This window comes from Camellia sinensis, chromosome 8, assembly GCF_055761805.1.
Source record: "Camellia sinensis isolate YWXY chromosome 8, ASM5576180v1, whole genome shotgun sequence".
Taxonomy (NCBI): Eukaryota; Viridiplantae; Streptophyta; class Magnoliopsida; order Ericales; family Theaceae; genus Camellia; species Camellia sinensis.
The window spans coordinates 161,975,926-161,988,737 of record NC_138968.1 but is presented as its reverse complement, the minus strand read 5'-3'; the positions used below and the strand labels follow the sequence as shown (position 1 = coordinate 161,988,737).

The 12,812-nt window shown below is 35.6% G+C and overlaps 2 protein-coding genes across 3 annotated transcripts; one reads left to right on the top strand and one right to left on the bottom strand.

Moving 5' to 3' along the window:
- Positions 1-1,948: 1,948 nt before the first annotated feature.
- LOC114256399 (scarecrow-like transcription factor PAT1) lies at positions 1,949-5,310 on the top strand. Its single transcript, XM_028196043.2, has 3 exons — positions 1,949-2,058; positions 2,180-2,304; positions 3,491-5,310. The coding sequence occupies exon 3, from the start codon at positions 3,570-3,572 to the stop codon at positions 5,124-5,126; it is 1,557 nt and encodes a 518-aa protein (XP_028051844.1). The 5' UTR covers positions 1,949-2,058; positions 2,180-2,304; positions 3,491-3,569; the 3' UTR covers positions 5,127-5,310.
- Positions 5,311-7,493: 2,183 nt separating this feature from the next.
- On the bottom strand, positions 7,494-12,563 carry LOC114256400 (WRKY transcription factor SUSIBA2). Of its 2 annotated transcripts, XM_028196046.2 has the most exons (6): positions 12,359-12,563; positions 10,536-11,520; positions 10,281-10,449; positions 10,029-10,184; positions 7,919-8,097; positions 7,494-7,760 (listed from the first exon to the last, which is right to left on the bottom strand). In XM_028196046.2, exons 2-6 carry the CDS (start codon positions 11,377-11,379, stop codon positions 7,735-7,737), a joined length of 1,374 nt encoding a protein of 457 aa, XP_028051847.1. In that variant the 5' UTR covers positions 11,380-11,520; positions 12,359-12,563; the 3' UTR covers positions 7,494-7,734. The 2 variants fall into 2 exon arrangements, with proteins under 2 accessions (XP_028051847.1, XP_028051846.1); XM_028196045.2 differs by having other exon boundaries at positions 7,494-8,097; positions 12,359-12,552.
- Positions 12,564-12,812: the final 249 nt, after the last annotated feature.

The following is a 12,812-nucleotide window of genomic DNA, read 5'->3' as shown; positions in this document are numbered from 1 at the left end:
CAAAGTTCTGATATTTTTTGGTTGTTGAGTTGGATCTAATCTAGTAGTTTTGCCTTTTCTGTTGAAAAGTCCTAAAAATGTACCGTTTGGGTGCTGAGAATATGCCATGCTGAACTGTATAGGTTTTAGTTTAGTTTAGTTTGACGAGACAGGGTAAAGTAAAACCTTGGAATTTCAACTTTTAGGCCTGGATCAAGTGCAATTTATGATTGATTCTCTTATTCTGAAAGCAAAAATTGCTATGATTGAATCCAGAGAAATTCTCTGGTGATGAGATTTTCTCTGTGTCTTTTCTGTATTTTTTGGGAATTTCTCTGGGTTGTGGAGTCCAGAATTTCTCTGGGTTGAGAGAATTACTGTAGAAAGATTTGTCTGGGAATTTCTCTGGGTTGGAAAATTTCTCTAGTTATCTGTCTATGAGTGTGTTTTGGTTAGCTCCTCAGTTCATCATTCTTGGGATTGAAGATGGGTTTACACTTGTTAGCCTACAAGAGTATTTCTATGATCAAATTAGAGTTTTTGAATCTGTAATAGGCTTCATTGCATTTTTCTAGGTATCAACATTTGTTTAACCCCTCTCTCTCTTTCTCTATTTAATGTGTTTTGTGTGTGCATTGTTTTTCTCTGGTTTGGAGTCCAGAGAAATTCTAGAAATTTCTCTGGGAGAAAACTAAAGAAATTTGCAAATCAGAGAAATTTAAAGAGAATTGGACCAGAGAAATTCAAAATTTCTCTGGACTCAACTAATGCATAAGAGAAATACTGAGAAATTTTAGAAAGAATTGAGCCAGAGAAATTATGAGAAATTCAGAATTGCTGTAGACTTTCTAGAGAAATTTGGTCCAGAGAAATTTGGGCCAGAATTTCTCTGGACCAATTTTCTCTGGACTGAAATTTCTCTGGACCAATTTTCTCTGGACTGAAATTTCTCTGGACTGAAATTTCTCTGGATCAAGGTTGAGGGACTTTAGACATTATGAAAATATTGTTGAGGGACCTTAGACATTATGAAAATATTTGGTGTCCTTTATGCTATAAAATCATAATACCAGGGATCTTAAAAAAAAAACCCCTAAAATAAATATTTGAGAAAAATATAATACTGTTGTGGGGTTTTTTGAAAATTAAAATTGTGTAATACTGTTCTTTATATTAAGTGAGTTGTTTGTTTTATATAATAGTATAATTATTGTTTGCATAACAATTACTATGAGGGTATTTTGGTCCCAATACTACAAATATAATTTCGCTATTTCTTCTCTCTAGTCCTTCATTGGACTGGAGAAGTGCTGTTGGGTTTTGTGACTCACTTTTGGATCATGTTTCGATTATTTAAAACGTTCATATTTTAAGATTCGTTGAATATATCATTTTTATAAAAAAATCAAGTCAATCGAATAATAACAATCATATGTTTAGATCAGTTTTGTATGAAAAAAATAGACAGTAAGAAAATAAACGATTCATACAAATTAATTCAAACACATGATTTTTGTTATTTGATCGATTTGATTTTTTGCAAGAACAATATACTTGACGAATTCTAAAATATAAATAGTTTGAATTATCGAAATAGGATCCAAAAATAATCCACTAGGCAGAATTAAACTGTCCAGTCTGATTATAAATTGATACCGACCAATCCCATATAATTTATATGAAAGCTTTTAATTCAAAAACTCCTAATTTATACTATACTAGATCTTTATGTAACTTACATATTCATTAAAAAAATAGAAATCCCATCACTTTAATTAAAAATTACAAAATGCTACTATTATATTGTATATGAGATTTTATTTTTATATATATGTTTTTAAATTTTATAATGTGGTATTAATATTTTTAATGTAACTAAATGGCAAACATTTTTAATGTAACTAAATGGCAATAATGTAATTCTAAAGATATTGAAGGGCATTTATTTAATGGAATGTTGTTATAATGTACAGGTGCTTCTCTTTCACAGAGGACTCTGTATCTCTCTCTCTCTCTCCAACCTCCAACTATTGGTTTGGAGTGTACTAAGGAAACGTGAGATTCTTCAATCAGAGTTGGGTATGTCAAGCCAACGATTGATTTGATATTTGAAAACTGCAATTTCTTACTTCAAAGCTATTTTCTAGTTGTTGTTTCAACACTATGCTTTCCCCTGAATCTGTTTCCTCATGTGATTCAGAGACGCTTCTTGTGAAATCTTGTTCTCAATTCTGGACTTTCCTGGGAAAATCTTGAGCTCTTGAGTTCAAATTTCATGGAAGATATCAAGTTACTGGAAATGGGTCGGTGATAGATCTGTGGAAGGTGGGCTCTCTCTATCTCTCTCTCTCTCTCTCTGGGTGACTTGAATTAATGTTTACGTCTGTCTAAGAGCTTGAGTTTCAATTCAAGTAATTACATGATTATGAGCTTGTTGATTTGTTTTCTATTTGCAGTCTCTGTTTCTCTATAGGGTTTTAAGTGTTTGTGGAAAGTGAAATCAGACTAAGATGGTGGGGTTTAAAGATGTTGATCATATATATATATATAGATATATGTAAAATTGCTGTTGAAATTCTGAAGGGTTGATATAGTGGAATACCCATCTGCATTAAATGTTTTTCTTGTAATTTGTCTTGTAAGAATGCCAATATGACCGAGGATTACGCCGATTTAGTCCATTTGTCTGTGTGAATGTGTTGCTATGTTTTTTTAAGACCTGTTGACATGAAAGCCTTTGTCAAGTAGATTTGAATTGGAGTTGTGATTTGCAAGCTTTTTGTTCCAAAATTGCTGTATTAACAGATTTTTAGAAGGATTATCGATGTGTCATGTTAAGGAGGTATGCATATTTTTTAGGGTATTGAAATTGGAAAGAACATGGATTGAAGCTGATGCTTTTGCCATTTTTGAGGTTTTTTTATTTTTTATTTTTTACCTGCGTTTTCATTTGACTGATTGTTTTGTTAATCTTTCAAAAGGAAAGATCTTTAATTTCATAAGAAGTTAATTTAAAGTGACTGAGTTGAAAGAGAGTAAAAGATAGTTTAATGACGTAATACTGTGAGCACAATGCTTATATGAGAGGGAGGCTGTTTTTATTGACAACATGTATTTTCTGTGGACATATGGAGATCTAATTAAGAGCATAAACACAACAGTTTCTGATTGAAATTGACTCCTGAGGAGGGGAAACTAGATTTGCAATTTTAAGAGGGTTGTAATTCTTTGTTTTTCAATTGAAAATTGTAAGACAGAAACTTTTGGTTGAATATAAATATTTCTCTGCATTCCTATATAATTGCATTTATTTCGCTTCAATTTTCATTCTAATTATGCTTGCTTCATATTAGACACCCTTGAGGTAGTCAGTCATCTAAAAATTCAGGCTTACGGAATTGATGATTGTGTAACATTGGAATGCTCTTGTTGTCCAGCATTCATCTGCTGTTTATGAAGAAAAATCTTGATAAGACGTCAAATCTTGATATTGCTTTTCTGTAAATTTCAGGTATCAGTCCACCAAGAAAAAGAGGACCTGATAACTCACGTCGTTGACACAGGCTTCGCAACAACACAGAAGATCAGTTATGTCCAACACATTATACTATCAGCCAAAGCTAGAGGTCGAGGATTATTGTTACCCTCAGTTCCAAACATTTGACCAACAATCACGCTATAGCAACAGCAGCCACGGGAGTCACTTCTCCATTCACACTTCCGGTGAAAAGTACTGCACGCTGGACTCATTTCCAGCAACGGGTTGTTATGCTGTTTACAATTCTCCGTCAACTCTCAGTTTCTCACCCAATGGAAGTCCCATATCTCAGCAAGAGTGTCATTCATATGGGTCCTGTGTAACTGATGATTTTATTGAATTCAGACACAAGCTGCGTGAACTTGAAACTGTGATGCTGGGACCGGATTCTGATATACTTGACAGTTATGATAGTACTATCTTACAAGAAGGTGTAGCCTCACCGGAGATTGACAGCTGGAGACAAATGATGGAAGCAATTCCTAGACGGGACTTGAAACAGGTTCTCATTGCGTGTGCTAAATCAGTATCAGAAAGCGACTTGTTGAATGCACAACGGTTGATGGCTGAGTTACGTCAATTGGTGTCGGTTTCTGGCGAACCAATTCAACGTTTGGGAGCATACATGTTGGAAGGGCTAGTCGCAAGATTGTCCTCTTCAGGGAGTTTGATCTACCAAACTTTGAGATGCAAAGAACCAGCAAGCGCTGACCTCCTATCATATATGCACATTCTTTATGAGGTTTGCCCTTACTTCAAGTTCGGATACATGTCTGCAAACGGTGCCATTGCAGAGGCAATGAAGGATGAAAATAGGGTTCACATCATTGATTTCCAAATTGGTCAGGGCAGTCAATGGGTAACTCTGATCCAGGCTTTCGCAGCTCGGCCAGGTGGGCCTCCACACATCTGCATAACAGGAATCGATGATTCCACGTCAGCATATGCCCGTGGAGGAGGACTAAACATCGTGGGACAGAGGCTGTCTAGGCTTGCTGAGTCATTTAAGGTTCCATTTGAGTTCCACGGTGCAGCCATGTCTGGTTGTGAAGTCCAGCTTGAAAATCTTGGGATCCGACATGGGGAAGCTCTTGCTGTGAATTTCGCATTCATGCTACATCACATGCCAGATGAGAGTGTGAGTACTCAGAATCATAGGGATCGGCTTTTGAGGCTTGTTAAAAGCCTCTCTCCCAAAGTGGTGACACTAGTTGAGCAAGAATCGAACACAAACACTGCTGCGTTCGTCCCACGATTTCTAGAGGCGTTGGACTATTACACAGCCATGTTCGAATCAATTGATGTGACGCTACCAAGGAAACATAAAGAGCGGATCAATGTCGAGCAGCACTGTCTAGCAAGGGATGTTGTGAATGTGGTGGCGTGCGAGGGGATTGAGAGGGTGGAACGGCATGAGCTTCTTGGGAAGTGGAAATCACGGTTCACGATGGCTGGGTTTACTCCATACCCTTTAAGCTCTTTGGTCAATGCTACCATCAAAACACTGCTAGAGAACTACTGTGACAAATATAGACTTGAAGAGAGGGATGGAGCGTTGTATCTCGGTTGGATGAACAGAGATTTGGTAGCTTCTTGTGCGTGGAAGTAGAAAACTTGTAACTGTGCAATGATGTACCTTTTTTTTCTTGGGATTTGGGACAGTGAGCTGAGGTAGAACCTTTAACTTTTTTTTTTTTTTTTTTTAATTTTAGGTACTTGTAGTTCATATAAGAATAAGGTTCCCTCTGCTGTGTAATGTACCTTTCATCAATCAAATTAGCTGCTTTCATTGAGATTGTTTTGTTTTACTTTATATTAGCTGCTTTCATTGAGGTCATTTTCAACAGCTCCAATACTTGGGGGATTGTCTGGCTATTCTTGATCTTTGGATGAGCATTGATAAGCAATTTGGCTCAGGAATCTTGAACCTTTTTTCTGGTTGTGTTGGAATCTTCTTTGTTTTGCTGTAAATTTCATTAAATTGTATGTTTTCAAATACAATTGGACTGTCACATGTTTGTGATACTCTTAGGATGTGTTTGGATTTGTAGAGAAATTTGTGAAGCTAATTTTTTTTATTCCTTTCACAAATTCAAGATTTAAACACAACTTGAGAGTCGGGAAATCTTGAAAGCAAGTTAAGAACTTGTGCTTGACCCTGCTCTGCTAAAGAATTGCCAAGACTTTGCACCTATGCTCTGCTTGAGATTTGACTTTCCCTTGAGATGTTTGGGTAGTGGAATACATTTGATGAGAAAAATTCATACCTTCCATTGCAGAAGTACTGGCAAAAATTTGTTAGGCAAATTATCTAGTCATTTGAGTTTTAGGGACCAGTTTAGCTATTTTTTATCATATGGCAGCTAATTGATTGAAGAATGAAAGCGCTTCTCTCTCTCTCTCTCTCTCACACACACACACACACACACACACACACACACACACACAGCTCGATTCTGATGTAAAACATGAGTACCCAAAAACTAAATCCCACGATCCATTGATACAGAATTGCTCCAGTGTGAGAAAACCAACTATTAGCAAGTGAAGAATGAAAGCTGATTTCTTGTCACAGAATCACCAAATGATGTAAGGAGTGAGTTTATTCATGAAGTGGGGATTAATTATTCTTTGCTTCTTGGACATCAAATAGTGTGATTCACTGATCTCAAGGTAGCTTTGTTTCTCTCTCTTTTTTTCTTTCCTCATTCTTAACATCTCGTCCTCTCTTTACACAACATTTCAAACCATTACTCCGCACCACCACCTCCACCACAGTAACCTGGGCCCCCTCCACTGCAACCTAGCCTCCTCACACCACTGCAAGAGAAAGAGAGACAAGAGAGAGAAATAGATTTATGATTTAGGTGGCAGCAGGAAGGGGAGGGGCTGAGTGGTGGTGGGGAGAGAAGGGGCTTGAGGGTGGCGGAGAAGAGGAGGGGAGGGGCTGAGGTGGCAACCATGGTGGTGGGCTGGTGGAGATGGTGGGGGAACGAGAATTACGATTTTAGAATTTTAAAGTTTGCGTACATTTGGATAATTTTAAATAGGGGTAAAATTATAATAAAAATGGCACATTACACTTATAGTCTCTATAGTTTGAGACTCGTATCATTTTGGTTCATGACTTTTTAATTGTGATATATTTGATCTTAAATTTTGAATCTTATTCTAAATAAAGACAATTAAAGATATCATTGTTTAATTTCAAAGGTAAAATCGTTAATTTAATAAAATATAAACTAATTTGACAAAAATAAATGTCAAAAAAATATTTTTAATTTTTTAAAAATTATTTTTATCCACCAATGATAAAATTATGTAAAATTGATAAAAATTAATAAAAATTACATGATTAATTTTTTAAAATTAATTTTACATGATCATCATCCAAACACATAATAAAAATTAATTTGGTAAAAAAAAATAAATGTCTAAAAGATTTATCAATTTTACATAATTTTATTTTTAATAGGTAAAAATAATTTTTAAAAATTCAAAAATATTTGTTTGACATTTATTTTTATCAAATTAATTTATATTTTATCAAATTGACAATTTTACCCTTAAAAAATCTACTGATATCTTCAATTGTCTTTATTTGGAACAAGATTTAAAATTCAGGATCAAATGTGACACAATTAAAAAGTCAAGAACCAAAGTAAAACAAACTCCAAACAATAGGGACTATTAGTGTAATTCACGCTGATAAAAAACTTTAAAAATGGGATGGTGTAAGGTGTTTCCGTGGTGTAAATAGAAGCACCTTCCATTCCTGGGAGAAAATAATCCCACATAAGATAAAATGACTTTAGAACGAGTAACTCATGGCCACAAAATGTGAAGTAAATGTAGAATGGTTTTATTCCAAGATAAAATAATTATATCCTGCCCCATCAAATGTGACCTAAGTGTTCTACAATACTGCTAGTCATACCTGAACAAGAATTAATCAATTTCATATTACACAACAATGTTTAAATGCTCAAATGTCTGCTGATCATGCACCCATATTCTTCATTAACATAAAGATGATTATTCAAAAAAATGCAGCAACAAAAAACATCTTAAAGAGCCTCACACAAGTGCAACATATACATTTTATTCCTTAAATAATTTTTACACCCAATACAGGGTTATCATCAATTAGACGCATGGTTTCAAATCAGAGTTGCAGGGAAAACCATCCCCCATGAGAGAGAGAGAGAGAGCAATTCCTATGCACACCGACAGGCCTCCTGATCTGCGTTAATCAACAGCAGTGTTAAGAGCTTACACGTTATTGCAACAGAAACGAGAATCGAGTTTCAGCTCAGATAATTCCTCATCAGCTACTTGCAGCTCAGTTTGCACTAGTATGAACAACTTCACTAGTTTCCTCTGGTTTAGATCTCAACTCACCATTTGGGGCTGTAGTATTAGTATCAGATCCTGCTGTGTTAAGGGTAACAGTCCTAGTTGGGGGCATGTCATGGTCATGTTGTCCCCCATAAGTGGTAATAACCACTTTTGGATCATGGGATGCCCTCTCCACATGTTTCTTCACCGGGCAACCAGCATTTGAACACCTGTAGTAACTCCTACATCACAAGAGCACAAATAGAGTGAGCGTGTAACTGACATTCAAATTGTATAGTTACTGACTACCAGCTACAAGCAAGTAAGAACAATGAATTTTCCGCATATATAATAAACTGAAACACATTTGTTTGGAATCATTGAAAATTTATGTGACTGCACACATTCATATTTTCCTCATAAATTTATCAAATTTCTTTCTAACCAAATTACCCAAAGCACCCTCGTTTTATCAGGCCAAACCATCTAACTAAGATCAATTACCAACAGATGAACACAAGAGGGTAAAACCCAATCCAACTTTGCCAATGGCATCAATACTTTTGAAATCCTTGTATTATAATTTAATTGCTAATTCATCATCTACATCAATGCTTTTAAACCTCATACATACCTTAGTTCACACACACAAAGATACACATAAAGTACTTACCTCCAAGAATGTACTAAATAATATAATGAATGACATCACAAGTTACGACGCTAAGAGACTTATCCAGTTCCTGATTTGCAAGCAACATTCTCTAGGACTTGTTTGGATGTGACTTGACCCAAGAATACAAGTTATATAGTTTATGGTCATGGTCCAGAACCAAACCACATATCTCTTGCCACCACACAGTGAATGAGAAAATGAAAAACTAATTCCCCATCAACCTTGCACATACAACAACAATTCACATGAATGTCTCCTCCTCAAATTATCAATGGTAAGAATCTTTTCGTGCTTTATCATCCAAGCCAAAAAAATCAACCTTTGTAGGAGACTTGGACCCACCCAAACTCCTCTCCATGGGAAGACTCAACTCCAATTCCCCAAAAATGCCTCATAAAAGGACTTAACCTTAAATATTCCTGACTTGGATCTCATCCATTTTAGCATGTCCTCTCCCTCTCCCAAAGAAGGAAAAACATACAAATGACTTAGGAGAAGACACCTTTTTCCATATGATACAATAAATATTGTACGATATGCATCATACAATTCTAACAACATTGACCCATGCTCTGATACTTGGCAGCCCATGGATTTACCTGTGCACAAAGCAATGGTCCCTAGATTATTTTATAAAACTATAAATTATAATGATAGATTCACAGGAATGAATTGACTTGGATAGAAGTATGGATTCTATGCAAAATGCTACAAACCAGAGGAGGAAAGATGAGTCAAAGACGAGAAAGAAATGTCATATCCAGTTTAATTCATAAAAAGAAATGTCATATCCAGTTTATAAGTCAAAGACGAGAAAGAAAGATGTTTCACAATAGTTCCATAAAAGATTTTGGTCTTTTAAATGATATAAATGTACAAGCATATATCAACTTACATGAGTGACACGACCTAGGAAGCACAAACACTCAAAAGTTACTAGGGACCAAAATTTTAAGCATATTATCACTTCTTAAATCTTTAAAGAGATAATCTGTACAAGTTACTGAAGGGAAAACATAAATTAACATTAAGCAGAAGATGCAACACAAGTACAGAAAAAAAAAAAAAAAAAAAAAAAATTAAGGCCTTGTTTGTCATAACTTAAAAAAGCTAAAAAGTCAAAAAATCACTATCCTACTTAAGTCGCATCATCTTATTTAAGTCACATCACCTCTCTACTGCAACACTTCAAACCCAACTCATACCCAACCCATATTTCATAAAAAGTCAAAAAAATGCGCTTATTTAGATCATGCCAAAACCACCTCTAAGAGTAAGTTTTCAGTTACTGTTTAACAGGACTGGAATAGAGTAAGGGTTGGTTTGGGATGTTCTAAAAAAATGTACTTTTTGACTTATTGGCTTATATGGGTTGGGTTTGGATTGGGTTTGAAGTGATGTGTATGTGATTTAAATAAGATGATGTGACTTAAATAGGATAGTGACTTTTTGACTTTTTGTATTATTTAGTTTATGCCAAACTAACCCTACATATACCTTGGATTAGGATTGCCTTTTACTAGTTTCTGTCCATATTTGCGCCAGCGGTAACCGTCATTCACTATGTCAATCTCACTCGTAGTTTGAACAACTCTTGATTCACCATTTGGCTTCTCCACCAGAATCTCGTCAATGTTACCAATGTCTCTCTTCCTGTTGCAATGTTTTTTTTAATGGAAACTGACAAAGGGTTATCCCACAGAAGTACCAACAGAGAACAAAATTCAAAACGCTTGTGTTTCGACGTACTGTTTCTTTGTGTCTGGAACGCCACTATGATCAACCTCATCTCTCATTCTATTAGATTGTAAACTTGCACCTTCTGCAGCATCATCAGTTGGTGCAGTAGTAGGAAGCGGAGGTGTTTCCATTGGCTCAGCACAGTGAGATGTCAAAACATGTGCATCAGATGATTTATCTTCAAATAAGAAGTCACCAAAGAAGTCAATCAATTTATTGGTTGAGTTTCAAAGCCAGAAATCAGCAATGAAGTTTATTTCTTACCCTCCCCAATAGATAAAGAAGGCTCGTCTTGTCTCTTTGCTTGGATGGGCGGTACAAAGCTAACAGCTATCTGGGGACTAGGTTGAGGTTTAGGATGTTCATGCTTACCCAGATAAACAGTATCCGTAATCTGCCCATCTTGTGAGCGTTCTACTTGCCTTTTTGCTGTGCATTTAGAATGTGTACATCTGTAATAGCTCCGAATAAATTCATTTCCTTTGACAAGTTTTTGCCCATATTTCCTCCAGTTATATCCATCTTCTGATACTTTATCTGGTATTTTTGAGGGAGTCCTTCCTTCTTGATCGCGTTGCAACATATGAGACCCAGTCTTAAGGTTCTGTGTAAGCTGCAAACTAGTCGGCAACTTTTCAGGTTTTACAGAAAGAATGCTTCCTTCCTGATTAGATTGTGATGCATGGACCACAGTTTCAGATCTTTGTCTCTGCTGTAAATTATCTGATACTTTTTCAGGTATTACAGAGTGAGATGACCCTTCTTGATTGCCTTCAGATGTTTGATCCCCACTAGCACTATCAGGGTTTTGTCTCCCCTGTAAATTAGGCGACACCCTCAGAGAGCTCTGTCTCTGCTTCACATGTTCCAACACTTTGTCAGTTATCGTAGAGAGAGTGTTTCCTTCCTCTTTGCATTGTGATGCAGAAAACTCAGCATTAGAGCTCTCTGTCTTCTGCAATTCACTCGATTCTTTTTCAGGCAATACAGAAACAGTGCTTCCTTCTTGATTGAATTGGGACTCTTGGTATCCAGACTCTGGGCTCTTTCTCTGCTGTGATTTGTCAGAAGCCAATTCATCTTGAACTGCTTCCCCAAAAGTAACCATGTATTTAAGTAAAACTGGGGGCAGTTATGGATAGATTCACTTTTCACCCATTTAACTGGAGAAGAAGGTCCAAATGATTGATACTAGAATTGACCTCAAACTTGCAAAAGCGACTCACGCTGTGACTTGAGTTGATCAAATCTATACAGACGGAAAGTACAAAACATTAGCTAAGTACGAACAAGTTCAAAGCATGGAGGCACAAGGTTACTCAGAATGTTGAAGTAATTTAAGTGAGAAAAGCAAAGGATGCAAAAGCAAGACATCTCCACCAAAGAAGAAAAAGGAAAAGTGTAGTCTTTAGCATAAGAATAGAAACTTCCAGTTAATAATTCAAGAATCTATTAAACTAGGCTGCACAAAGAATCTGATTAATTGAAAAAGATGTGTTGGAAACAAACCAATAAATTTTTCATAACTCCTTTAAATCCAGGCATCAATAATTTCTCCTGTTCTAAACTCAAACCTTATACCCATTATCAATATTAGTGGATTACCAAATTTCCAATAAATTGAAAGCAATAAGCAAGCTTGCATTTGCAAATGAAGAAAAAGAGAGAGAAAAAAGGGGGAAAGAGTCCCAGGAATTATCTCGACCTAGAAGGATTAAAATTAAAATAAAATAAAATAAAATTGGGGTAAGTAAGGAATATCCAAAATTATACCTCTAAAATTCCTAACCATAAGCTTTGAAAATTAATTCCACAGTTTATTTGAGTACTCAAACACAAACACAATACAAAGTTAGCTCCTTTTCCATGGAAATTTACAGAGATGTCAACAAATGAAATGTCAATTGAGTGAAATTGAAGAAAACATCAAATTCCCATAAAGTAATACAATTAAATATCATCCAAAGCACATAAAATTAGGTCCGAAATTTTTTTCCAATCATAACCACTTCACATATAGTTGGAAACTTGCTTAAACTGAAAACCCTAGCAACTTTTTTTGACACCAATTGCATAACACAAATCACCTTTCTCCTCCGATCACCGGCGCCGGAAAGACAATCAGGACCGTCGATCACGCCGGAGCTGTGTCGAGAGAGAAGCTCCGTAGTTGATGTCGCTATCAGTGAGGTCGTCAAAAGCTCAGACCTTCGCACTCGAATCCATAATTGACTACACCACCAACTGTACCAAACAGTGTGTATATATATATATATATGTACGTACGTATGTACAACAATGCTAGGAGCGGGAGTCAGAAATTATTGAGAATTATTTTGTGGTTTAAATTTATTTTGAATTTTATATTATATAAATTTAATCTTTATCACATAATTCCCGGCCTAAGTGGTGTTTGGGAATTTGGATTTGGGATTTTTTTTTGATTTTTTCTATTAAAATATAAATTTTTTGCAAAATAAAAAAAAAACACACCCAAACAAAATATCACATCTAATTCTATAATTATTTCACTTTTTATCT